Genomic DNA, 24341 nt, shown 5'->3' on the forward strand with positions numbered 1-24341 from the left:
TGTGACGCTATGCTAGCTATGCTACTCAGTGGGGGGGGAGTGGGGGGTGATCCCGGATCCGGGTTGGTGACTCGTTAAAGGATAATGAAACTGGCTCGCATGAGGACCCCCACAGGAAAGGAAGACACAAAGTTACCTTTGCTGCAGAGTTCATTAGAGTTATCAGCCTCAGAAATTGCAGCCCCAAAAAATGCTTCACAGAGTTCAAGTAACAGACACATATCAACATCAACTGTTCAGAGGAGACTGCATGAATCAGGCCTTCATTTTTGAATTGCTGCAAAGAAACCACTATTAAAGGACACCAATAATACGAAGAGACTTGCTTGGGCCAAGAAACACGAGCAACAGACATTAGACCGGTGGAAATCTGTGCTTTGGTCTGATGAGTCCAAATTGGAGATTTTTGGTTCTAACCGCCGTGTCTTTGTGAGACATGATGATCTCCGCATGTGTGGTTCCCACCGTGAAGCATGGAGGAGGAGGTGTGATGTGTGGGGGTGCTTTGCTGGTCACACTCTCAGTGATTTATTTAGAATTCAAGGCACACTTAACCAGCATGGCTACCACAGCATTCTGTAGTGATACGCCATCCTGTCACGTTCTGACCATAGTTCTTGTGTGTTTTGCTTGTTTTAGTGTTGGTCAGGACGTGAGCTGGGTGGGCATTCTATGTTGTGTGTCTAGTTTGTCTGTTTCTATGTTTGGCCTAATATGGTTCTCAATCAGAGGCAGATGTTTTGTGTTGTCTCTGATTGGGAATCATATATAGGTGGCTTGTTTTGTGTTGGGATTTTGTGGGTGGTTGTTTCCTGTCTCTGTGTTTTCTCTGCACCAGATAGGGCTGTATCGGTTTGCCACATTTGTTATTTTGTATTGTGTTAAGTGTTCACGTTTATTCTTTCGTAATTAAACATGTTGAGCACAAGCTACGCTGCGTCTTGGTCCGATCCCTGTTACACCTCCTCTTCAGACGAAGAGGAGGAGGCTGCCGTTACAGAACCACCCACCAATCTCGGACCAAGCAGCGTAGCAACGGGCAGCAGCAGCAGCGGCCCATTACACAGGACTCCTGGACATGGGAGGAAATTCTGGAGGGTAAGGGACCCTGGGCTAAGGTTGGAGAATATTGCCGCTCTCGTGAAGAGCTGGAGGCAGCTAAAGCCGAGGAGCGGTGGTATGAGGAGGCAGCACGGAAGCGTGGCTGGAAGCCCGAGAAGAAACCCCAAACATTTCTTGGGGGGGGGGGGGGGGGGGCTAAAGGGGAGTGTGGCGAAGTCAGGTAGGAGACCTGCGCCAACTTCCCGGGCTTACCGTGGAAAGCGAGAGTACGGGCAGACACCGTGTTGTGCGGAAGAGCGCACGGTGTCTCCTGTACGTATGCATAGCCCGGTGCGGTACATCCCAGCTCCACGTATCGGCCGGGCTAGATTGAGCATTGAGCCAGGTGTCATGAAGCCGGCTCAACATATCTGGTCTCCAGTATGTCTCCTCGGGCTGGTGTACATGGCACCAGCCTTACGCATGGTGTCCCCGGTTCGCCAGCACAGCCCAGTGCGGGCTATTCCACCTCGCCGCACTGGCCTGGCTACGGGGAGCATTAAACCAGGTAAGGTTGGGCAGGCTCGGTGCTTAAGAGCTCCTGTACGCCTCCACGGTCCGGTATATCCGGCGCCACCTCCTCGCTCCAGCCCAGTAACACCAGTGCCTACACCACGCACTAGGCTTCCTGTGCTTCTCCAGAACTCTGTTCCTCCTCCACGCACTCTCCCTGTGGTGCGTGTCTCCAGCCCGGTACCACCAGTTCCGGCACCACGCACCAGGTGTATAGTGCGCCTCGAGAGTCCAGTGTGTCCTGTTCCTGCTCCCCGCACTAGCCTTGAGGTGCGTGTCTACAAACCGGTACCACCAGTTCCGGCAACACGCACCAGGCCTACTGTGCGCCTCAGCAGGTCTGAACTACCCGCCTGCCCAGCGCCGTCTGAGCTGCCTGCCTGCCCAGCGCCGTCTGAGCTGCCTGCCTGCCCAGCGCCGTCTGAGCTGCTTGCCTGCCCAGCGCCGTCTGAGCTGCCTGCCTGCCCAGCGCCGTCTGAGCTGCCTGCCTGCCCAGTGCCATCTGAGCCATCCGTCTGCCCAGCGCCGTCAGAGCCGCCCGTCTGTCCCGAGCCGTCAGAGCCGCCCGTCTGTCCCGAGCCGTCAGAGCCGCCCGTCTGTCCCGAGCCATTAGAGCCGCCCGTCTGTCCCGAGCCATTAGAGCCGCCCGTCTGTCCCGAGCCATTAGAGCCGTCCGTCAGTCAGGAGCCGCCAGAGCCGCCAGCCAGTCAGGAGCCGCGAGAGCCGCCAGCCAGTCAGGAGCCGCCAGCCAGTCAGGAGCCGCCAGAGCCGCCAGCCAGTCAGGAGCCGCCAGAGCCGGCAGCCAGTCAGGAGCTGCCAGAGCCGCCAGCCAGTCAGGAGCTGCCAGAGCCGCCAGCCAGTCAGGAGCTGCCAGAGCCGCCAGCCAGTCAGGAGCTGCCAGAGCCGCCAGCCAGTCAGGAGCTGCCAGAGCCGCCAGCCAGTCAGGAGCTGCCAGAGCCGCCAGCCAGTCAGGAGCTGCCAGAGCCGCCAGTCAGTCAGGAGCTGCCAGAGCCGCCCGCCAGTCCAGAGCTGCCTTCCAGTCATGAGCTGCCTTCCAGTCATGAGCTGCCCTCCAGTCATGAGCTGCCCTCCAGTCATGAGCTGCCCTCCAGTCATGAGCTGCACTCCAGTCATGAGCTGCCCTCCAGTCATGAGCTGCCATTCAGTCCGGAGCTGCCATTCAGTCCGGAGTTGCCATTCAGTCCGGAGCTGCCATTCAGTCAGGAGCTGCCATTCAGTCCGGAGCTGCCATTCGTCCTGAGCTACCTCTCTGTCCTGAGCTACCTCTCTGTCCTGAGCTACCTCTCTGTCCTAAGCTACCTCTCGGTTCGGAGCTGTCTCCTCAGTCTGATGGGGCCCTTTGTGAGGGTTCCTAGGCCAAGGTCGGCGGCGAGGGTCGCCACTCAAAGGACGCTAAGGAGGGGGACAAAGACAATGGTGGAGTGGTGTCCTCGTCCAGCGCCGGAGCCGCCACCGCGGACAGATGCCCACCCAGACCCTCCCCTAGAGTTTTAGGGGGTGCGTTCGGAGTCCGCACCTCAGGAGGGGGGTACTGTCACGTTCTGACCATAGTTCTTGTGTGTTTTGCTTGTTTTAGTGTTGGTCAGGACGAGAGCTGGGTGGGCATTCTATGTTGTGTGTCTAGTTTGTCTGTTTCTATGTTTGGCCTAATATGGTTCTCAATCAGAGGCAGATGTTTTGTGTTGTCTCTGATTGGGAATCATATATAGGTGGCTTGTTTTGTGTTGGGATTTTGTGGGTGGTTGTTTCCTTTCTCTGTGTTTTCTCTGCACCAGATAGGGCTGTATCGGTTTGCCACATTTGTTATTTTGTATTGTGTTAAGTGTTCACGTTTATTCTTTCGTAATAAACATGTTGAGCACAAGCTACGCTGCGTCTTGGTCCGATCCCTGTTACACAGGGAGGCTGCCGTTACACATCCCATCTGGTTTGCACTTAGTGGGACTATCATTTGTTTTTCAACAAGACAATGACTTCAACCACACCTCCAGGCTGTGTAAGGGCTATTTGACGAAGAAGGAGAGTGATGGTGCTGCATCAGATGACCTGGCCTCCACAATCACCCGACCTCAACCCATTTGAGATGGTTTGAGATGAGTTGGACTGCAGAGTGAAGGAAAAGCAGTCAACAAGTGCTCAGCATATGTGGGAACTCCTTCAAGACTGTTGGAAAAGCATTCCTCATGAACATGGTTGAGAGAATGCAAAAAGTGTGCCATCAAGGGAAAGGGTGGCTACTTTGAAGAATCTAAAATTTAAAATATGTTTTTGGGTACTACATGATTCTATCTAAAATATATTTTGATTTGTTTAACACTTTTTTTGGTTACTACATGATTCCATATGTGTTATTTCATAATGTTGATGTCTTCATTATTATTCTACAATGTAGAAAATAGTAAAAATAAAGAAAAACTCTTGATTGAGTAGATGTGTCCAACATTTTGACTGGTACTGTACATGCATATAAACTATTGTTAAAACAATTGATTTTCAGGGCAAACTGAATGATCAAGTAAAGCAAAACCTGTATGCGATTTTTCAAAGTTATTATATTTCATTAATCACTTTTTTCAGAATGCATAACATCCTCAAGTTGACCCTGAGGCCTTCAAAAAGAAGCAAAACAAATGACATGGTTGGTGGAAATATAATTTGCTATTCTAAGCACTGAGGTTAAAAGAGTATACATGAACATTGTTTTCAGAGAAAGTTATATATTCTTTGGTATCTGAAAGTGTGTCCTGTCAGATTTAATGAAACGCTCATGTTCTATGACTGAGTGGAATTTCTAGAGTTAAATTCTACTTCCCGTCACTCAAACTCATATTCAAATTCTACATCCTGTGGGGTGTGGCCAGTTTAAATTGAATTTCAACTCATGAATCACAGATTATCCATTATATTGATTGACCAGATGTTCGAGTGGCCGCTCTAACAATGGAAATACATGTCCTCATTGGGAGGAGGTGAGATCAGGTGGGACAATTCTAGCCATTGAGAGGGCAGATAGGCCTGTGAACAACAGGCACAACCCCAGGCGCAACTCCAATATAAAGTGTTTTTTATCAACGTCTGCGGGATGTCACGTGTCCTACTTATATCAGTACACTCGTCACAACCTAAGTCTTACGAAACTCCTATTCTATCAAATTAGCCTCATGTTGCAAATAAACCATAGTGTTTTTTGTTGACTAAATTCAACACTCTCTCAATGACTTCAAAACACAACCTGATTGCTTGGTGGGTGAAAAACTAAAAAACACCACATGCTGGAGGAGACAGATTTTGGACTGAGTTTCCCCTCTCGCTTCGCCTCTTCATCTCTGGTTGAATGCAAGGGGCCAGGGTTCCGGTCGAGAGGCACGGTTTCAACTGCTCCTACAGTCTTGCTTCGGTACTGCAGTTTAAGTGATGACTGGCTCAGAAAGACTATTTCCATAGATGACACATAGAGAAGTCAGATTAGAAAATTCCTAATAAGACATTTTAGTTGTAATCTTTGTGCACCAATAATACATAATAATTCAAATAGTTGTTGCTGAGGCAGTTTTTTTTTCTTCATCACTCAGCCAAAGACATTAACATTTTATATTCACCCAATGTCTGCCATGTTTTTGGATGACGTGATGACACGAATGCGATGTTGGTCTGTCAAAACCGAATGCAACCCGTTTATAGACAGTCGATGAATTGGCATATGCGAACGCGAGTAGATTATCTAAAAAGCAATGGTCAGACTTGAGTTCTTTATACCTCATTGGTTGACTGTTTGATTGTTTGGTCGATAGGCTGTTGGTCGACCGAGATTTCTTTAGTACAAGACACCTGTCTGATTCATGCCAGTCTTAGTGGACTAATCCATTGTGGAGGTCATGGGGATGGCACAGTCCATCACTAAGACATGTGCTACTGAAGTTGTATAGGGTTATATTACGTAAGAACAATGATGCAACACTAATAAAAAATGCTATTATTTTATAACATGCGTTTCTCCCACGTTGGATAGCGGTCGCTGTCCGCGGTACTGAAACACATCAGTGTGCTGTTGAATTGGTGCCTTTTCCTAGACCATGTTGCTACAGTATGTGCATATTAGCAAAGTTAACCAGCATATTGGTTTTGAGAACTATGTGTCGCAGGCAGCAGCGGAGTTAGGAGATGAGAAAACAGCACTTAATTGTCAAAAAAAATTGAGGAGAAAGGAAACGCCAACTTAATTATGTCTATAATCAATAGCCTAACTGTTAAATGTCCCTGGCTTTATAAATCATTCATATATATATCTCTCTACAGAAATAAGACCGATCCTGCTTCTGTTTGAATGTTTGTTTAATAGCCTACTGATTCTGTGATTCAATTCCAAAATTCTGAATTGAGCCCAACCCTGATGCCAATCCACAGACTGGATTTGCTTTTATTCTATGAAGTAATTCATGTTTTATACCTGTACAAAGAAAGGAGAGTTCACTTTTTTATTTATTTTTGATTACATCATTTTGTGATTTTTGTTGGACTTTAGGGATATTTCATAGGTCGTTACTAGAGAATCAGTTTGTGGCGGGTATTTTTATTCTCACTAATTTATCTGTTTGGTCTCTGTTTTATGTGTGAGCTGCGTTCCTCTGGCCTAGAAGATTGTCGCTGTTGTGTGCCACTTGTCAGGGACAGGTTCCTGAAAGCAGTGGCATGCCCTGGCATGGTGACATGGGGGAAGAGGGGGGAGAAATGTGACGGCATGGCAGGAATCTGAAACAGGCCCACATGCCAGTCGGCACGTCTCTGGATACCCCCCCCCCCCCCCCCACCCCCCCACCCCAGTCCCACCATCATCGCATCCCAACACGTGTGAACGAACATCTTCCTGCTCCTTCCTCTTCAACAAACCCAGTCTATTGATAGCAACCTCTCAGCTCTCAGCCAAGACTTTGCCTTGTGTCTGTTTTTAGGTCTGACAATATGCAGCCTACGTTTTGTTTGTGTACTCAGAATCTCAGATTATATTTTTTTGTTCCTTGTGCATCCTGTAGCATGGTGGTGGAAGTGTTCTCTGATTAGCTTTGAGACACTCCCATGAGCAATAGAGGTCAGAACAGGGTGTTTGCCAACAGGGTTAAGACAAGAGCTATAAAATTGCTCACAAATCATTGTCTTTAAGACTTCCACTCATTCATTTTGCTTCTAAACTTAGATCTTTGCACACTTATCTAGGCTACTTGTTGAAAGCAGAGGTTTTGACCAGCTGCTTGGAGTGTTCTGTAATGGTTTTTGTGTGTTGACTTGACAAGACAAGAACATACTATCTGACCCCCTGAACCATCCTCAGATCAATCAAAGCCAAATGAACTACTGGTCATTTCTCAAGGTGGGGGGATGCAATCCTTCCAAGTTAATTGTGGAGCCTGGTTGACAAGTCTCAGACTCCTCGGCCAAGAGTTTGCTTTGCTTTGATATCACTATTAGCACAGCTCTTCCTCGTGCAAGGAGAGACAAGGGGAGACGGAGAACTTGAACTCCAATCACAAAAGCATGCTGGGGTTTTGAAGACTCTGAAGTATCCCCGACTAGTGTGGGCCTGCCTTTATCCTTTTCAACTCTGCCAAAAGCAGACAGTTTTAAAGCAGGGCCATTCTTTTTGAAGATCATGTTCTTTGTTAGATACAGTTTTCATGCAGTATGTCAAGCTCATGTGTGCATGCTCTTTTATGTTTCTCTCTGCTAATAATGGATCTCTGCTAATAATGAAATCTTTTGGAAATAATTTCAGCTTGCAGCCTTAAAAGCAGAAAAGTGAGGGTGGGGTGGTCAGGTGTGTTTGTTTGTTTACATTGCAATTGCCACGTCTGTGTGGTCTGATGTCATAAGTTCTAATTCCGAGCCGTGCAAGCTCCATGGCAACCACCACAAAGATGGCATTGACTGTTGAAAAAAAGCAGCTTTTCAATTCTATGTAATGGAACTGAAGCAACCCACTCTTGAGCCCTGATGATGATGATGGCGAGAGAGGAACATTGAGTGTGGAAACAGCCGTGAGGGTCGTAGAGAAAGGGTAGTGTACACTGGGGAACAATCATCATCATCCGGTGCTCTTGTAAAGCCTGTGTTTTTTGAAGGGAGAAATCTCTCTCCAGAGGGCATGGAGGATGGGTGCTTCAGAAGCACCTGCAGCAGTTCCATCCACCCCCAACACAGGTCTCATTGAGCCTCTATAATTTCCAATGGTTGTATTTTACTGTACCATACTATATGAGCACTTGAGGGCCACATGGTTGTGATATGAGAAATACAAGTTTCAAGTCAACTGTTATTAAAAAGGAAGGAAAGCAGACACAGAATTTGATTAGAACGTTTGACCCAATGCCCAACGGCTAAGCCAGCAGATTTCAGGGCATTAGGCTGTGGTGGTTTTCGCTAGCCGAAGGAGGTACAGGTCGAGTAGAATATTGTTGTTGAAGTGATTGTGCTCTAGCCTTCACGTGAAAGGAAATGGAGTATTGTCTGAGGCTGAGCCGTCTGCCAAGACTGAGCTGGTGATAGTGGACCAAGGCACAGGAAACCACAGCGTTTTGAACCAACAACTTCTACTGCCAGAATCCATTAACAACTTGTTTGTAGCCCTTTGTTTCACACTGCTGTACTCTTTGTGTTAATCTTGTTTTCAGCTCTTCCATGTGGCCTACGTCCTGATCAAGTTTGCCAACGCCCCGCGGCCTGACCTGTGGGTCCTGGAGCGCTCCCTGGACCATGGGAAAACATACGCTTCATGGCAGTACTTTGCTCGTAAGTGTTGCTGTTTATTTTCAAATTCACACCATGTGCACAGTATACACATTTGTGTATTATGCTTGTGCTTTTCAAGGCTCTTGGTTGGGCAGAACTGACAATTACATTTGAGTCATTTAGCAGACGCTCTTATCCAGAGAGACTTACAGGATCAATTAGGGTTAAGTAATTTGCTCAAAGGCACATCGTCAGATTTCTCACCTAGTTGGCTCTGGGATTCGAACCAGCAACCTTTTGATTACTGGCCCAGGCTAGGCTACCTGCCGCCCTAACTTGGAAGCTTTTGAAACAGTTGAAAACAGCATTATTGGATCATGAAGATGCCCTATCGTCCAGTACATGTTTTTTCATATACCTTGAAATTCAGATGTGTTGCTGCTTAATGCAGACTAGAGGGAACTGGAAAACATTACCACACAGATGAAAATCTCATATTGTGACGAAATGTTTTCGTAAAAGATTTGTGAAGCCCAAAACCTGCTGTTCTACAGAGCTGTAATACTAATACTTAACCATGAGGGCAAAGAGCTTGGTTTATGAGTGACTTATGATGCATCTATGATCCAGTCAGTAGGCCTAGTCTCTCCTATATGCCGCCCCCTGGCCTACACAGACTCACCAGCCTGCTCTCAAAGGGAAGACATGTCCAGTCCCTGTGAGGCACCTGTGTGAGCACACACACCTTCCCAGCAGAAACAGCTGTTTCTCTCCTTTTGAATTTCATTTTAGGATTTTCTCTCTCTCGAAGATTTATACACTCCTGTCTCTATTTATTAAATAGTCTTGATTCTTGGTATTCAGTAGATGTATCTTCACAAAAAGGGCAACGATTTGTCACTGTTCAACATTCCAATTTCGATTCAGGGTTACAATCAAGGCCCTGCAATAGACTAGCGTCCTCTCCAGGGAGTGTACTTGTACATCAAGCTGCCTCATGCTACAGAAACAGGATATAGACTCCTGCCCTATGGGCCGTTCCGGCTCAGACAAGGCTACATGCTTTCTTCTTATAGTGATGGATAATATCAGAGGCAAAAGATGCAGATGAAGAATTTGATGAAGAAAGTATTTTAGACAAATAACCACCAAGGCCTGTCACGGTGGGCCCCTGATAGAGAGATTATGGTATTTGACCACAGGAGGCTGCTGAGGGGAGGACAGCTCATATTAATGACTGGAATGGAGTCAATGGAATGGTATAAAAACACATGGAAACATTGTGTTTGAGCTCGATACCATTCCATATATTCCGTTCCATCAATTACTATGAGCCCGTCCTCCTTCCAATTAAGGGGCCACCAACCTCCTGTGTATTTGACAGACCACTCTTTGTGTTCTTGATATCAGATTCTGAAAGGGAGTGCATTGAGAGGTTTGGCAAACAACCGAATGGACGCATAGTTGGAGATGACGACCAGATCTGCACCACAGAGTACTCTAAAACTGTCCCATTGGAGAACGGAGAGGTGAGAAACTGAATTGGGAATGGGAATTGCTGAATCCTGTGAAATGTACCTAAAGACTACTACTTCTGTAGATTGATGGGGATATTGATGTCTGAGTGATGTTGTGTTGTTGTCCAGATTGTGGTGTCCCTGGTCAACGGTCGCCCGGGCTCTAAGAACTTCAGCTATTCTCCAGTGCTGAAAGATTTCACCAAAGCCACGAACATCCGCCTGCACTTCCTCAGGACCAGCACTCTGTTGGGGCACCTCATCTCCAAGGCCCAGAGGGACCCCACTGTCACACGCAGGGTGAGACTGAGTCGCACAACAGCAGGACAGGCACCCAATTCAGTTCATTACAGTTCAGATCAATTCAGTTCAGTTCAGTACAGCTCAGCTCAACTCAACAAGGGATGCATCGTCAGCAGAGTACAAAACACAATGACATTGTCTCACACCAACCTGTTATATGCAGCCTACCTGCTGCCTCATCAAATCAAATGTAGCGAAATGCTTGTGTTCCTAGTTCCAACAGTGCAGTAATTTCTAACAATTCACAACAATACATACAAATGCAATTAAAAAAGAGGAATTAAGAAATATATCAATATTAGGACGAGCAATGTCCGGAGTATAAGTGTGTGTGTGTGTGTGTGTGTGTGTGTGTGTGTGTGTGTGTGTGTGTGTGTGTGTGTGTGTGTGTGTGTGTGTGTGTGTGTGTGTGTGTGTGTGTGTGTGTGTGTGTGTGTGTGTGTGTGTTGTGTGTGTGTGTGTGTGTGTACAGTACCAGTCAAAACGTTTGACACACCTACTCATTCCAGGGTTTTTCTTTATTTTATTATTTTCTACATTGTAGAATAATAGTGAAGACATTTTTTGGTTACCCTGGAATGAGAAGGCGTGTCCAAATGTTTGACTGGTACTGTACCTGTATAAATGCATCTTAAATGATGCTAGTGAGGGTCTGTGGCCTAGACCATGACTAAAAACCAGTTAACCCAATCTGACAGCTGCGGTGCCAGAAAATGGCTGGGTATGTTTAGGTGAGGTTGATATGTAGTGTTTCAAATAGAGCTGATTGTTTTGGTTCTGCTACAATATTCTGACGGTGTTGTTCCCTCTCTGTGTTGTTGACAGTATTACTACAGCATCAAAGACATCAGTGTCGGGGGACGCTGCGTTTGTCACGGCCATGCACAGGTGTGTGGGGGACGTAACCAAGGCAACCCGAATCGGTGAGTTGAGCCCTTTTCTTATCTTTACCTGTAACATTTGTAAGCCTATGCCCTTGTTTTTGACTAGCTTAAACATTGTGTCATGCCCTGACCTTAGAGAGCCTTTTTATAGAGAGCCTTTTTACTCTATTTGGTTAGGTCAGGGTGTGATTTGGGTGGGCATTCTAGTTTTCTATTTCTTTGTTGGCCGGGTATGGTTCCCAATCAGAGGCAGCTGTCTATCGTTGTCTCTGATTGAGAATCATACTTAGGCAGCATGTTTTCCACCCTAGTTTGTGGGATCTTGTTTTTGCATAGTTACTGTTTAGCCTGCAGAACGTTACGTTCGTTTATTATTTTGTTGTTTTGTTGGTGTTCATCTTAATAAAGAAAGATGTACACTTACCACGCTGCACCTTGATCTCCTTCTAACGACGGACATAACACATTGTTTATTTTTAACTTAGTTTCTTATTGTTGATGCTTACAATTTAATTATTTGTCTATCATTCATTCACTGTAATACGCCTATTATGTATGCAAACATTTCCCAAAAGAAAGAGGAGAGGATTCATTGAGTAATCCAGAATGATAAACTCTTCTTTTGTAGATTGTTTATTCATCATTTACAGGTTTGAATGGATGTGTTGTGTTCAGTCAGTTGGTTTTCTGGAATGTATGGGATGAGATTACAACTGAACAAATTGTTGGTGTAATTTAGAGCATCTGTGTCTGAGATTGAAGAGATAGTTGGTGGTTTGATAGAAAGGAAATGACCTCATCTGTTTGTTTCCTGGCATTGCCATTGTAAAAAGGCAACAGGTTATTTTAGTTATACTGATTAGTAGTAATTGTAAGTGTGGCGTAAACCATTGGCAAGAGGCCAAGATGATGTTGTTATAGAGGTGATGTATTTTATCGGCAATGAAAAACAATAAGGGTTAATGACATCATACTGTAGTTTGACAGTGACAACTGATCTATCCATTGTATTGGCTTCACTCACTTTGGAAGTTATTTTACTGTTTTACACCTTACACTGCATGAAGATGCTTTTGAGTAGAGATGCTCTATATTGATTATATACAGGTAGGCTACATGACATCCTCTTTTCAAAATTAAATTACATTTTATTTTCACATGATCTGAATACAACAGTGAATGCAGTTTTACGAAAGGAGCAACAATAAAATAACAGTAGCAGTAGCTATATACAGGGGGTTCATGTACAGTCAATGTGCGGGGGCACCGGTTAGTTGAGGTAATTGAGGTAATATGTAAATGTAGGTAGAAGTAAAGTGACTATGCATGGATAATAAACAGAGAGTAGCAGCAGCGTAAAATGGAGGGTAGGGTGGGGACAATGCAAATAGTCCGGGTAGCCATTTCATTAACTGTTCAAGAGTCTTATGGCTTGGGGGTAGAAGCTGTTAAGAAGCCTTTTTGTCCTAGACTTGGCACTCTGCTACCGCTTGCCGTGTGGTAGCAGAGAGGACAGTCAATGACTAGTGTGGCTGGAGTCCTTGGCAATTTTTTGTGCCTTCCTCTGACTCTGCCTGGTATAGAGGTCTTGGATGGCAGGAAGCTTGGCCCCATTGATGTACTGGGCCATACGCACTACTCTCTGTAGTGTCTTGCGGTTGGAGGTCGAGCAGTTACCATACCAGGCGGTGATGCAACCAGTTAGGATGATCTCGATGGTGCAGCTGTAGACCTTTTTGAGGATTTGAGGACCCATGACAAATCTTTTCAGTCTCCTGAGGGGGACTAGGCGTTGTCATGCCCTCTTCCCGAATGTCTTGGTGTGTTTGGACCATGTTAGTTTGTTGATGATGTGGACACCAAGGAACTTGAAGCTCTCAACCTGCTCCTCTACAGCCCCGTTGATGAGAATGGGGACGAGCTCGGTCCTCCTTTTTCTGTAGTCCACAATCATCTCCTTTGTCTTGATCACGTTGAGGGAGAGGTTGTTATCCTGGCACCACACTGCCAGGTCTCTGACCTCCTCACTGTAAGCTGTCTGTGATCACACTGTTGTGTCGTTGGCAAACTTAATGATGGTGTTAGAGTCGTGCTTGGCCATGCAGTCATGGGTGAACAGGGAGTACATTGAAACATGTTGGTATTACAGACTCGGTCAGGGACAGGTTGAAAATGACACTTGTCAGTGCATGCTCAGAGTACACATCCTGGTAATCTGTCTGGCCCTGCGGCCTTGTGAATGTTGACCAGTTTAAAGGTCCTACTCACATCGGCTACGGTGAGCGTGATCACACAGTCATCCAGAACATCTGATGTTCTCATGCATGCTTCAGTGTTGCTTGCCTCGAAGCAAGCAGAGAAGTTATTTTGCTCGTCTGGTAGGCTCGTGTCACTGGGCAGCTCGCGGCTGTGTTTCCCTTTGTAGTCCATAATAGTTTTCAAGCCCTGCCACATCCGACAAGCATCGGAGCCGGTGTAGTACGATTCGATTTTAGTCCTGTTTTGTTGCTTTGCCTGTATGATTGTCCGTCGGAGAGCATAGCGGGATTTCTTATAAGCGTCCGAGTTAGTGTCCCGCTCCTTGAATGCGGCAGCTCTATCATATAGCTCAGTGCGGATGTTGCCTGTAATCCATGGCTTTTGGTTGGGGTATGTACGTACGGTCACTGGGGACAACGTCATCAATGCACTTATTGATGAAGCCAGTGACTGTTGTGGTGTACTCCTCAATGCCATCGGAAGAATCCCGAAACGTATTCCTGTCTGTGCTAGCAAAACAGTCCTGTAGCTTAGCATCTGAGTCCTCTGACCACTTCCTTATTGAGGGAGTCACTGGTACTTCCTGCTTTAGTTTTCGCTTGTAAGCAGGAATCAGGAGGATAGCGTTATGGTCAGATTTCCCAAATGGAGGGCGAGGAAGAGCTTTGTACGCATCTCTGTGTGTGGAGTAACGGTGGTCTCCATTTTTTTTTTTGTCTTCCTCTTGTTGCACATTTATCATGACACAAGGCGAGACCCAGATGCAGACACAGGAGGCAGATGGTTGGAGTCTTACAATGTTTATTAATCCAAAAGGAGTAGGCAAGAGAATGGTCGTGGACAGGCAAAAGGTCAAAACCAGATCAGAGTCCAGGAGGTACAGAGTGGCAGACAGGCTCGTGGTAAGGCAGGCAGAATGGTCAGGCAGGCGGGTACAACGTCCAGAAACAGGCAAGGGTCAAAACCGGAAGGACTAGAAAAAGAAGAAATGCAAAAAGCAGGAGAATGGGAAAAACGCTGGATGACTTGGAAACATACAAGACGAACTGTCACAGAGAGCCAAGAAACACAGGGATAAATACACTTGGGAAAATCAGCGACACCTGGAGGGGGTGGAGACAATCACAAGGACAGGTGAAACAGATCAGGGCGTGACACATTTAACATGCTAGTAGAAATGAGGTAAAACAGATTTAAGTTTCCCTGCATTAAAGTCCCCGGCCACTAGGAGCACCGCCTCTGGATGAGAATTTCCTGTTTGCTTCTGGCCCTATACAGCTTGTTGAGTGCCGTCTTAGTTCCAGCATCGGTTTGTGGTGGTAAATAGACAACTACGAAAAATATAGATGAAAACTCCCTTGGTAAATAGTGTGGTCTACAGCATATCATGAGATACTCTGCCCCAGGTGAGCAAAACATCGAGACTTCCTTAATATTAGATTTCGTGCACCGAGACTTCCTTAATATTAGATTTGGTGCACCAGCTGTTATTTACAAATAGACACAGACCTCCACCCCTTGTCTTACCGGAGGAAGCTGTTCTGTCTTGCCGATGGACCGAAAACCCTGCCAGCTGTATGTTATACATGTTGTCGTTCAGCCACGACTCGGTGAAACATAAGATATTACCGTTTTTAATGTCCCGTTGGTAGGATATCCTTAATCGGAGCTCATCCATTTTGTTATCCAATGATTGCACGTTGGCTAATAGGACTGACGGAGAGGGGGTTTACTTACTCTCCTACGAATTCTCAGAAGGCAGCCGACCTCCGCCCCCTTTTTCTCTGTATTTTCTTCACGCAAATGATGTTGATTTGGGCCTGTTCCAGAGAAAGCAGTATATCCTTCGTGTCAGACTCGTTAAAGAAAAATCTTCTTCGTCCAGTTCGAGGTGAGTAATTGCTGTGCTAATGTCCAGAAGTTATTTTTGGTCATAAGTGATGGTAGCAGCAACATTATGTACAAAATCAACGCAAAAAAATTTACAAAATATCACAGTTGGTTAGGAGCATGTAAAACGGCAGCCATCCCCTCCGGCGCCGTTCTTGGAGAGTCATAAATGTGAAAGAATGATGCAGGAAACCCAGATGTCTCTTCTTTTCTCCTCCTGTCTTTAGGCTGCAGTGCGAGTGCAAACACAACACTTGTGGTGAGTCATGTGATCGTTGCTGTCCAGGGTTCAACCAGAAGCCATGGCGGGTGGCGACGACAGACAGCCCCAACGAGTGCCAACGTGAGTACCACCCTCCACCATCACTCTCCTTTCTTTGCCACCCTCCACCCTCACCCTCCTCTGTTTGTTCCCCTCAACTCTCCTCTCATTGTCACACTCCATCTCCTCTCTTTGTCACCCTCCATTGTCACCCTCTTCTCTTAGTCAGTCTCCATCCTCACCCTCTTCTCTTTGTTCTCTGACTGTTCTGTCTGTGTCCCAACGTTAGTGCCATGCTCCACCCTCACTCTGCTGTATCTGTTCTCTATTCACACTACTGAGCCAAACCAAGCCAAACCAAGCTGTACTGACCTGCCCTGCTTGCACATCCACGACAATACATAATTTCTGGAACTGTGCTGAAAAGTACAACGTGTAAAGAACTAATAGCCAAGCCAGCATAGTTTGGTTTGTGATGCCACGATATTGTTAACTAGGTATATCGATATTCAAAACAGACTATCTCTGTTTTGTCACAAAGGAGTTTTTCAGTGTCATGGGAAAGCAGAGCCACAGAATATATATATGCTGCAATTATTTGGTTGTCATTTTGGGTAGAGCAGACATTTCCATATATTTTTGTTAGCTGCATATGTGACAACTCCACCAGCATTATTTATTAGTCCTATCATTTCACAATTTTTTTAAAAATCAATTAATGTATTTGAGTTTAAGCATAATATTTGTTGTAATATTTGTTCTGTCTTTGCTGGTGGATTAAACTGAAATTGCAAACAACTTTCTATGGCTTGTTTTAAAAGTAGCGATATTTTGGAGATTATTTCATTTTCAAATGACTGAAAGTGAGAGGTTGTAATCTGAATAAAGGGAAAAAGGCCATTCTTGAACATGAAATGAGACATTCTGGCTAATCTGCTGGAGAACCAGTGCGGATTTAAGTATAACTTTTGTATGACTGAAGCCTTTAGTGAGAGGTCTAATACTTTAATATTTAATAATTTCTGTCCTCCAATCTCATATTCATTTTATAAGTAGGCCTGTTTAATTTTGTCTGGCTTGCCGTTCCAAATAAAATTGAATATTTTTTGCTCATATAATTTAAAAAACAAGTTGCTAGGTATAGGCAAGGCCATAAGCAAATAGGTAAACTGGTGATATTTCTAAAGAGTTAATTCCACTAATATACATGTATTTTTCCTTTCCATGGTAGCAATATCTTATCTTTATGATTCTCCCACCATCTCTTCTACCGTTAGCTTCAGTGCTAAATGCCCTGATATGGTGTTGGAACTAGGAAGAGTCCTCAGCAATCTGTTGAGGGCGTTACTCATGTGGTATGTGGTGATGAACTGCACTGTATGCAGTCTACTGTAGCTAGCCCAGCGCCACTACTGCTGTACTCTATACAGCCAGCCAGTCAGTCCCAATGCCAGCTGGTTCCAAATTGCCTTGGCCTGTTGACAAGATCCTGAGTCGGAGATGCTGAAACTTGACCCTGCAACTCTACAACCGCAGAACAAGAGAGAGCGAAAGAGAGATAGCAAGGGAGAAGTCTGTAATTCAATCAGTACACTCATGTATTACAAATGCACCCTAACCATTCATAAACATTAACCAGGCAGATTTAGGAGGGGGTTTTACAGGAGAAATTAGAGGAAGTACAGTCCTGTTAAAAAGCCTCACATAACAGAGAACAAAACAGAAACAGTCTGATAAAACTGTAGTTCCTCACAATAAAATGACAGCTCTTAATAAAGATTGTTTAAAAAAAGAAACCGCTCTATACGACATTAAAACAAATCGTTTTGAGCTTGATAGACTTTATAGTTGCACTTTTTGGAACGCATAGTAATAACTAGATATAATATATACAATACAGTACTGACTTACCTGTCTGTGTGTCTGTTTCGTGTGTGTCTCTGATTTGTGTGTTTGTGTCTGTTTCTGTTTTTTCCCACAGCCTGCCAGTGCCATTCACATGCCACTGAGTGTTATTATGACCCAGAGGTGGAGCAGAGGACAGCAAGTTTAGACACCTTCGGCAGTTACAACGGCGGAGGAGTGTGCATCAACTGCCAGGTATGAAGTCCGTTTCTAGTCCGAAAAGATTCCTGTGTGTGTGTGTGTGTGTGTGTGTGTGTGTGTGTGTGTGTGTGTGTGTGTGTGTGTGTGTGTGTGTGTGTGTGTGTGTGTGTGTGTGTGTGTGTGTGTGTGTGTGTGTGTGTGCGCGCATGAGAGATAAGCGCCATAGACTATATTTTGATATCCTCATCAATATATGTCCATCTTTTGGATTTTATGCGTGACATGCAACATTGTAATTTGGCATTCTGTATGGTATGTATAGCATGCATGTGGGTGCTCTTTAAGATGAACCGGGAGTATGCCTACACTAGAATGAGAACAGGGGTAGTGTTCAGTAGGCACAAAACAGAAGAATGAATGGAGTGAAACTAGGCACTACTTCCATTTGATATGATTTATTAGGATCCCCATTACCCGACGCCAAAGGCGACAGCTAGTCTTACTGTGGTCCGACATTAAACGAAAAAGACATTACAGACAAAATAGTTTACAATTTACATACATTTAAAAACATTAACGTGTAGTGTGTGTGCATCTATCAGTTACACATACATGTCAGTACATACACACAACAAGTAGGTCACAACAACAAACAGCAGGGGTCTAGACAGCCACAAGCCCGGGACAATTCATGGTCCCAGCCACAATGGCTAACCGCGTCCCGGGCTGCGTTCAACCCCTCATGAAAACCTTGCTAGCTTGATAGGCAGCTAGCTAGCATGATGCCAACCGCGTTGCGGGATCCAGACTCGAAATGTAGCTAGCTAGTAACCAAACTTTTTCAATAGACTTTCAAAACAAAAAACTTTCCAAAACAACAAATCGAGCTCTCTCTCGTTCCGTGTTCAACAGGAAGTGGTCACAGATCTGTTAGCAGCATTTGTCCAATAAAAAACACAGATCTTTTCTGTACCATTGGAAAACGTTTTGCTATGTTGTGCCCTAATGAACATGACCCAGATCTACGAGCAGGCATGGAGGTCTGTAATGGAAATTTCAATAAGCAAGGATCAGTTTTAAGTCAATGTACACACGGTGGATATTCTCTGTATTAAACTCCTTGTGCAAACGGCATGAAGATAAATCCCTCTCTGTGCAGGGGTTGGCATGTCTTCCAAATCAAACAAGATGTCAGCCAGCTCATTTTGACTAAATCTCCCAAGACAAAGTAATGTTTCTCAAAAACAATTATGAGATGCACTATTATCATTTGGGACTAAAATACCCTTGCAGGAAGCATGTTAAAACATGTTAAAACATCTACAATGCATGCACACTCAGTGTGAAAGAAGATCATGTCTCAAATGCAAACAGATAGATTAGCAACTGTAAGGTGTGCTTGATACAAACATTTATCTATAGTTTTAGAAAACAGTTTTGCATTTTGTCTTCTTGCTTTAGAGGAACCTTAGTTGCCCTCCAAAACAAAGCAGGACAGGAGTGTGTTGTGTGACGTTTGTCTGATATCTGTGTCTATTTCCCTCTCACTAGCACAACACGGCGGGGGTGAACTGTGAGCTTTGTGCTGATGGATTCTACAGACCCCATGGAGTACCTCCACAGTCTCACAGTGGCTGTATACGTGAGTGAGACCCTTCCTTCTCTTCAAACTGTATTTCTCAGTTTTTCCTTTCTCTATGGCCGTAGTGTCTTCCTTTTTTCCTAGGTGCCTAATGATGTGAACGTATCACATTTAGTTGCAGTACAGTACCAGTCAAAAGTTTGGACACACCTACTTATTCAAGGGTTTTTCTTTATTTTTTACTATTTTCTACATTGTAGAATAATAGTGAAGACATCAAAACCTTGAAATAACACATATGGAATCATGTAGTATCCAAGAGTTAAACAAATCAAATATAGTTTATATTTGAGATTCTTCGAAGTAGCCACCCTTTGCCTTGATGACAGCTTTGCACACTCTTGACATTCTCTCAACCAGCTTCATGAGGTAGTCACCTGGAATGCATTTCAATTAACAGGTGTGCCTTGTTAAAAGTTCATTTGTGGAATTTCTTTCCTTCTTAATGTGTTTGAGCCAATCAGTTGTGTTGTGACAAGGTAGGGGTGGTATACAGAACATAGCGACAGTCCATTATTACTTTAAGACATGAAGGTCAGTCAATCCAGAAAATGTCAAGAACTTTGAACGTTTCTTCAAGTGCAGTCGCAAAAACCATCAAGCGCTATGATGAAACTGGCTCTCATGAGGACCGCCACAGGAAATGAACACTCAGAGTTACCTCTGCTGCAGAGGATAAGTTCATTAGAGTTAACTGCACCTCAGATTGCAGCCCAAATAAATGATTTACAGAGTTCAAGTAATAGACACATCTCAACATCAACTGTTCAGAGGAGACTGCGTGAATCAAGCCTTCGTGGTCAAATTGACACCAATAAGAAGACGAGACTTGCAACACAAGCAATGGACATTAGGCTGGTGTAAATCTGTCCTTTGGTCTAATGAGTCCAAATTTGAGATTTTTGGTTCCAACCGCCGTGTCTTTGTGAGACGCAGAGTAGGTGAACAGATGATCTCAGCATGTGTGGTTCCAACCGTAAAGCATGGAGGTGGTGTGATGGTGTGGGGGTGCTTTGCTGGTGACACTGTTGGTGATTTATTTAGAATTCAAGGCACACTTAACCAGCATGGCTAACACAGCATTCTGCAGCGATATGCCATCCCATCTGGTTTGCAGTTAGTGGGAGTATCATTTGTTTTTCAACAGGACAATGACCCAACACACTTCCAGGCTGTGTAAAGGCTGTTTGACCAAGAAGGAGAGTGATGGTGCTGCATCAGATGACCTGGCCTCCACAATCACCCGACCTCAACCCAATTGAGATGGTTTGGGATGAGTTGACCGCAAAGTGAAGGAAAAGCAGACAACAAGTGCTTAGCATATGTGGGAACTCCTTCAAGACTGTTGGAAAAGCATTCCTCATGAAGAATGCCAAGAGTGTGCAAAGCTGTCATCAAGGCAAAGGGTGGCTACTTTGAAGAATCTCAGATATAAAATATATTTTTGGTTACTACATGATTCCATATGTGTTATTTCCTAGTTTTGATGTCTTCACTATTGTTCTACGATGTAGAAAATAGTAAAAATAAAGAAAAACCCATGAATGAGTAGGTGTCCAAACTTTTGACTGGTACTGTATATCAAATAGTTGGGGTATTAATGTTTAGTAAATGGCTAGTGTAGCTTGCTTTTTGACCTATGACTAATACGTAAGACCAAAATGGAACAGAGACTTCCATAGACTTTGGTGTTGTTTCTGACAGGCACACACACACACGCACCAACCACTATTGCTAGCATAGTATGTCGTTGTTCCTCCTCGCCACATAAATAGCTGCACGTTGTGATTGGGCTTTGAGAGGTGATGGAATTAAAATGGTTGCCCTCAGTGCTTAGAAAACCATAGAAGCCACAAACTCAATTAAGGTCAATGCTCATTCGCCACTCACTGTGCTGTTGCAAACTGTAACCTGTTCCGTTGGCTGATATTGAAACCTGTAACAAATTATTTACAAATGAATGATTTAACGTGATAGAAAATCCATAGATATTGTTTTACCTGCTCATAGCTTACAAAGACAATGGGGATCATTTATACTGAACCCTTTTGGACTCCCATTGTATAGTATATGAAGACATGTTATTGTATATGGTGACATGTTAGGGACAATTGCTGTTTTCCTCATTCGATACTACCTCGACCAATTAGTGACTCATTCTGCTGAGCATATGTAAACCAGTGCTCAGTAGTTGTAAACCAAGCCTGTGTTAGGGTAGGTGGCAACGAGCCACGTTCAAGTGATTCATTATACATAGATAAAAGTAAAGGGGCTAACTTGGTATAGAATTTCTTAAAGAACTCAGTTGGAAACCCATCAGGCCCTGGAGCCTTGCTGCTCTGCATTGACTTGATAGACTGAAAGCTGAGAGGAGAATCAAGGTCATCTGCAGTTTCAGCCTCAACTGTGGGAGTCTCCAGTTCACCCAAAATGTAATCATAGTGGCAGTATCTGATGGAAATAGAAAGGAATAGAAAGATTTGAAGGTGTCATTGATCCCCATAGGGTCAGAAATCAAGCTATGAGAGGAATCATTAATTTTGGGAATCAGATGGGTAAACTGTGTTTTAACTGGTGTACAAGCAGACTACTTGCCCTGTCGCCATGTTCATAGTAGGTACCACGTGAATGCAATAGTAACCGTTTTGCATCTGTAGTGGACAAGAGATCGAATTCATATTGTAAGTTCAAGCGTTGCTTATATAGCTCTGGGGATGGCGTCAGGGCATACTGATGGTCTGAGTCAAGGATGGCTTAAGAGTTCTTCTAGTTTAGCTTTCTGAGTTTTGTTTAAATTAGAAGAATAAGAAATCATTTCTCCTCTAAGATAGGCCTTAAGTGATTCCCATAAGGGAGAATGAGAGGTTGAGCTTGTCTGATTTGAAAAAAGGAAATGATCAATAGAAGTGGAGATAACGTTACAGAAGTCTGCATCAGACAGAAGAGAATTTCATCTCCAGAGAGGAGTACGAGTCTGTCGAGGGCTAAAGCTCCATAGTCAGAAATTACAACGGGTAAATATTCAGAAGAGGTGACATTTGGAAGTAACTTATGATCAATAAAGAAATATTCAATACGAGAAAAAGAATGGTGTACATGTGAAAAGAAAGAATACTCTCTTGCCTGGGGATTCTGACATCTCCAGGGATCTGTACACCCATTCTGAACCATAAAATCTGAGACGGACTTTGACATAGAAGGAGACATAGTTCTGTGGTTGGAGCGGTCTAAAGCAGGGCTAATAACACAATTCAGATCCCCGACAAATATCAAAAGATGGGTGTTCAGAGAAGTGATTTTCCTCAGCAACCCATTGGCAAATTCAACATCATCAAAATTAGGAGCATATACATAGACCAATAATACAGGTGTGTGCCAAATGGTGCCAGTTATGATTAAATATCTCCCATTACTGTCTGAAATAACATTAGTAGTAGAGAAATGTATTATTTTACTAACCAAAATTGCAACCCCTCCGGCTTTGGAGTTAGTCTGAATGGAAAACCTGACTAAACCTGGAGTTTTGCAGCCTTGAGTGATCTTTACTGCGTAAATGGGTCTCTTGTAAAAATACCACATCTGCTTTTAGCTTTTTCAAATGAGAGAAGACCCTAGACCTCATGACAGGATTGTTCATTGCCTTAGTTTTCCAAGATAAAAGCTTTATAGGATTAAGCCTACCGGTAGTACTATTATTAGTGTTGTAGCGTTCTAAAATATTGAAATGAAAAAGGTGTGAAAACAGACCAAGCATTTGCAAAGATAAGAGAAAACTGCTGAAAAAAGCTTATTATTTTTTTTTTTAGAATACATTTGGACCGAAAATGTCACTCCCCCTCCCCTCCCCAGCGAATAGAAACAGCGCAGCGTCGGTGCATATAAACAGAAAACCTTCCTATCCTAACGCGGAGAGGCTCCGTAGCACCAGTCGTGAAATATATTTGAAAAGGCATTCACAAAATGGTAAAGTAGGTCAACAGATAACCAAAACAAAGGATGGGGAAATAAGTGTCCCACAGTATGTTACCCTGTTACAAAAAATAAAAGGGGCCGAGTGTCTGTAGATGTACGACTGATCAATAGGGCGTAATAAAGTGGTGAAAAGTCCTTCAGTAAGTATCTAGATGAAAGTAAAGAAAAAAAACAGAGTAAAGCTCTGCAAAAGCCTGGAATTGTAGCCATGCATTACTACGTTATCCATCTAGCCAAATAAAAAGGACCTCCTGTAACGATGTACGCTGAGAGTCGGGAAGCAATCTCAGGGAGTGAATACATTTAATAAATAAATGAACAAAACAAGAAACACAAACAGCGTACCGACATGACAGATACAGGAACAATGACGACTGGGGAATAAACCAAAGGGAGTGACATATATATATAGGGCAGGTAATCAAGGAGGTGATGGAGTCCAGGTGAGTGTCATTATGCACCTAACGCTGGTGACAGGTGTGTGCCCTAACGAGCAGCCTGGTGACCTAGAGGCCAGAGAGGGAGCACACGTGACAGTACCCCCTCCCCAACGCGCGGCTCCAGCTGCAGGACGCCAACCAAGATGATGATCCCGCGGATCAGGAGCGGACCGGTCACCTCTGCTAAGGCGCGGGAACCTATCGAACTGGCTGAGGCGCGGGAGCATGACGACCTACAACACTGGAGAGAGAGCATACGTGACAGTACCCCCTCTCCGGCGCGTTCGGCTCCAGCCACAGGACGCCAACCCCAGGAACGATCCTGGGGATCCGGAGCGGACTGGTTGCCTCTCTATTTAATAAATAAATGAACAAAACAAGAAACACAAACAGCGTACCGACATGACAGATACAGGAACAATGACGACTGGAGAAGAAACCAAAGGGAGTGACATATATACAGTTGAAGTCTGAAGTTTACATACACCTTAGCCAAATACATTTAAACTCAGTTTTTCACAATTCCTGACATTTAATCCTAGTAAAAATTCCCTGTCTTAAGCCAGTTAGGATCACCACTTTATTTTAAGAATGTGAAATGTCGGAATAATAGTAGAGAATGATTTATTTCAGCTTTTATTTCTATCATCAAAATCCATAGTGGGTCAGTTGTTTACGTACACTCAATTAGTATTTGCTAGCATTGCCGTTAAATTGTTTAACTTGGGTAAAACATTTCGGGTAGCTTTCCACAAGCTTCCCACAATAAGT

The 24341-nt window shown here is 44.3% G+C and overlaps 1 protein-coding gene across 1 annotated transcript in view; it reads left to right on the forward strand.

The window, feature by feature from the left end:
- Positions 1-24341, forward strand: part of LOC120055943 (laminin subunit alpha-3-like) — a 114170-nt gene that overhangs the window by 18578 nt on the left and 71251 nt on the right. Inside the window, exons 3-9 of the mRNA XM_039004012.1 lie at positions 8298-8415; positions 9766-9884; positions 10002-10172; positions 11001-11098; positions 15436-15551; positions 17452-17570; positions 19068-19158. Coding sequence (XP_038859940.1) covers positions 8298-8415; positions 9766-9884; positions 10002-10172; positions 11001-11098; positions 15436-15551; positions 17452-17570; positions 19068-19158 — 832 coding nt within the window. The remainder of the gene's footprint in view (positions 1-8297; positions 8416-9765; positions 9885-10001; positions 10173-11000; positions 11099-15435; positions 15552-17451; positions 17571-19067; positions 19159-24341) is intronic.

This window comes from Salvelinus namaycush, chromosome 11, assembly GCF_016432855.1.
Source record: "Salvelinus namaycush isolate Seneca chromosome 11, SaNama_1.0, whole genome shotgun sequence".
In the NCBI taxonomy this organism is placed as follows: domain Eukaryota; kingdom Metazoa; phylum Chordata; class Actinopteri; order Salmoniformes; family Salmonidae; genus Salvelinus; species Salvelinus namaycush.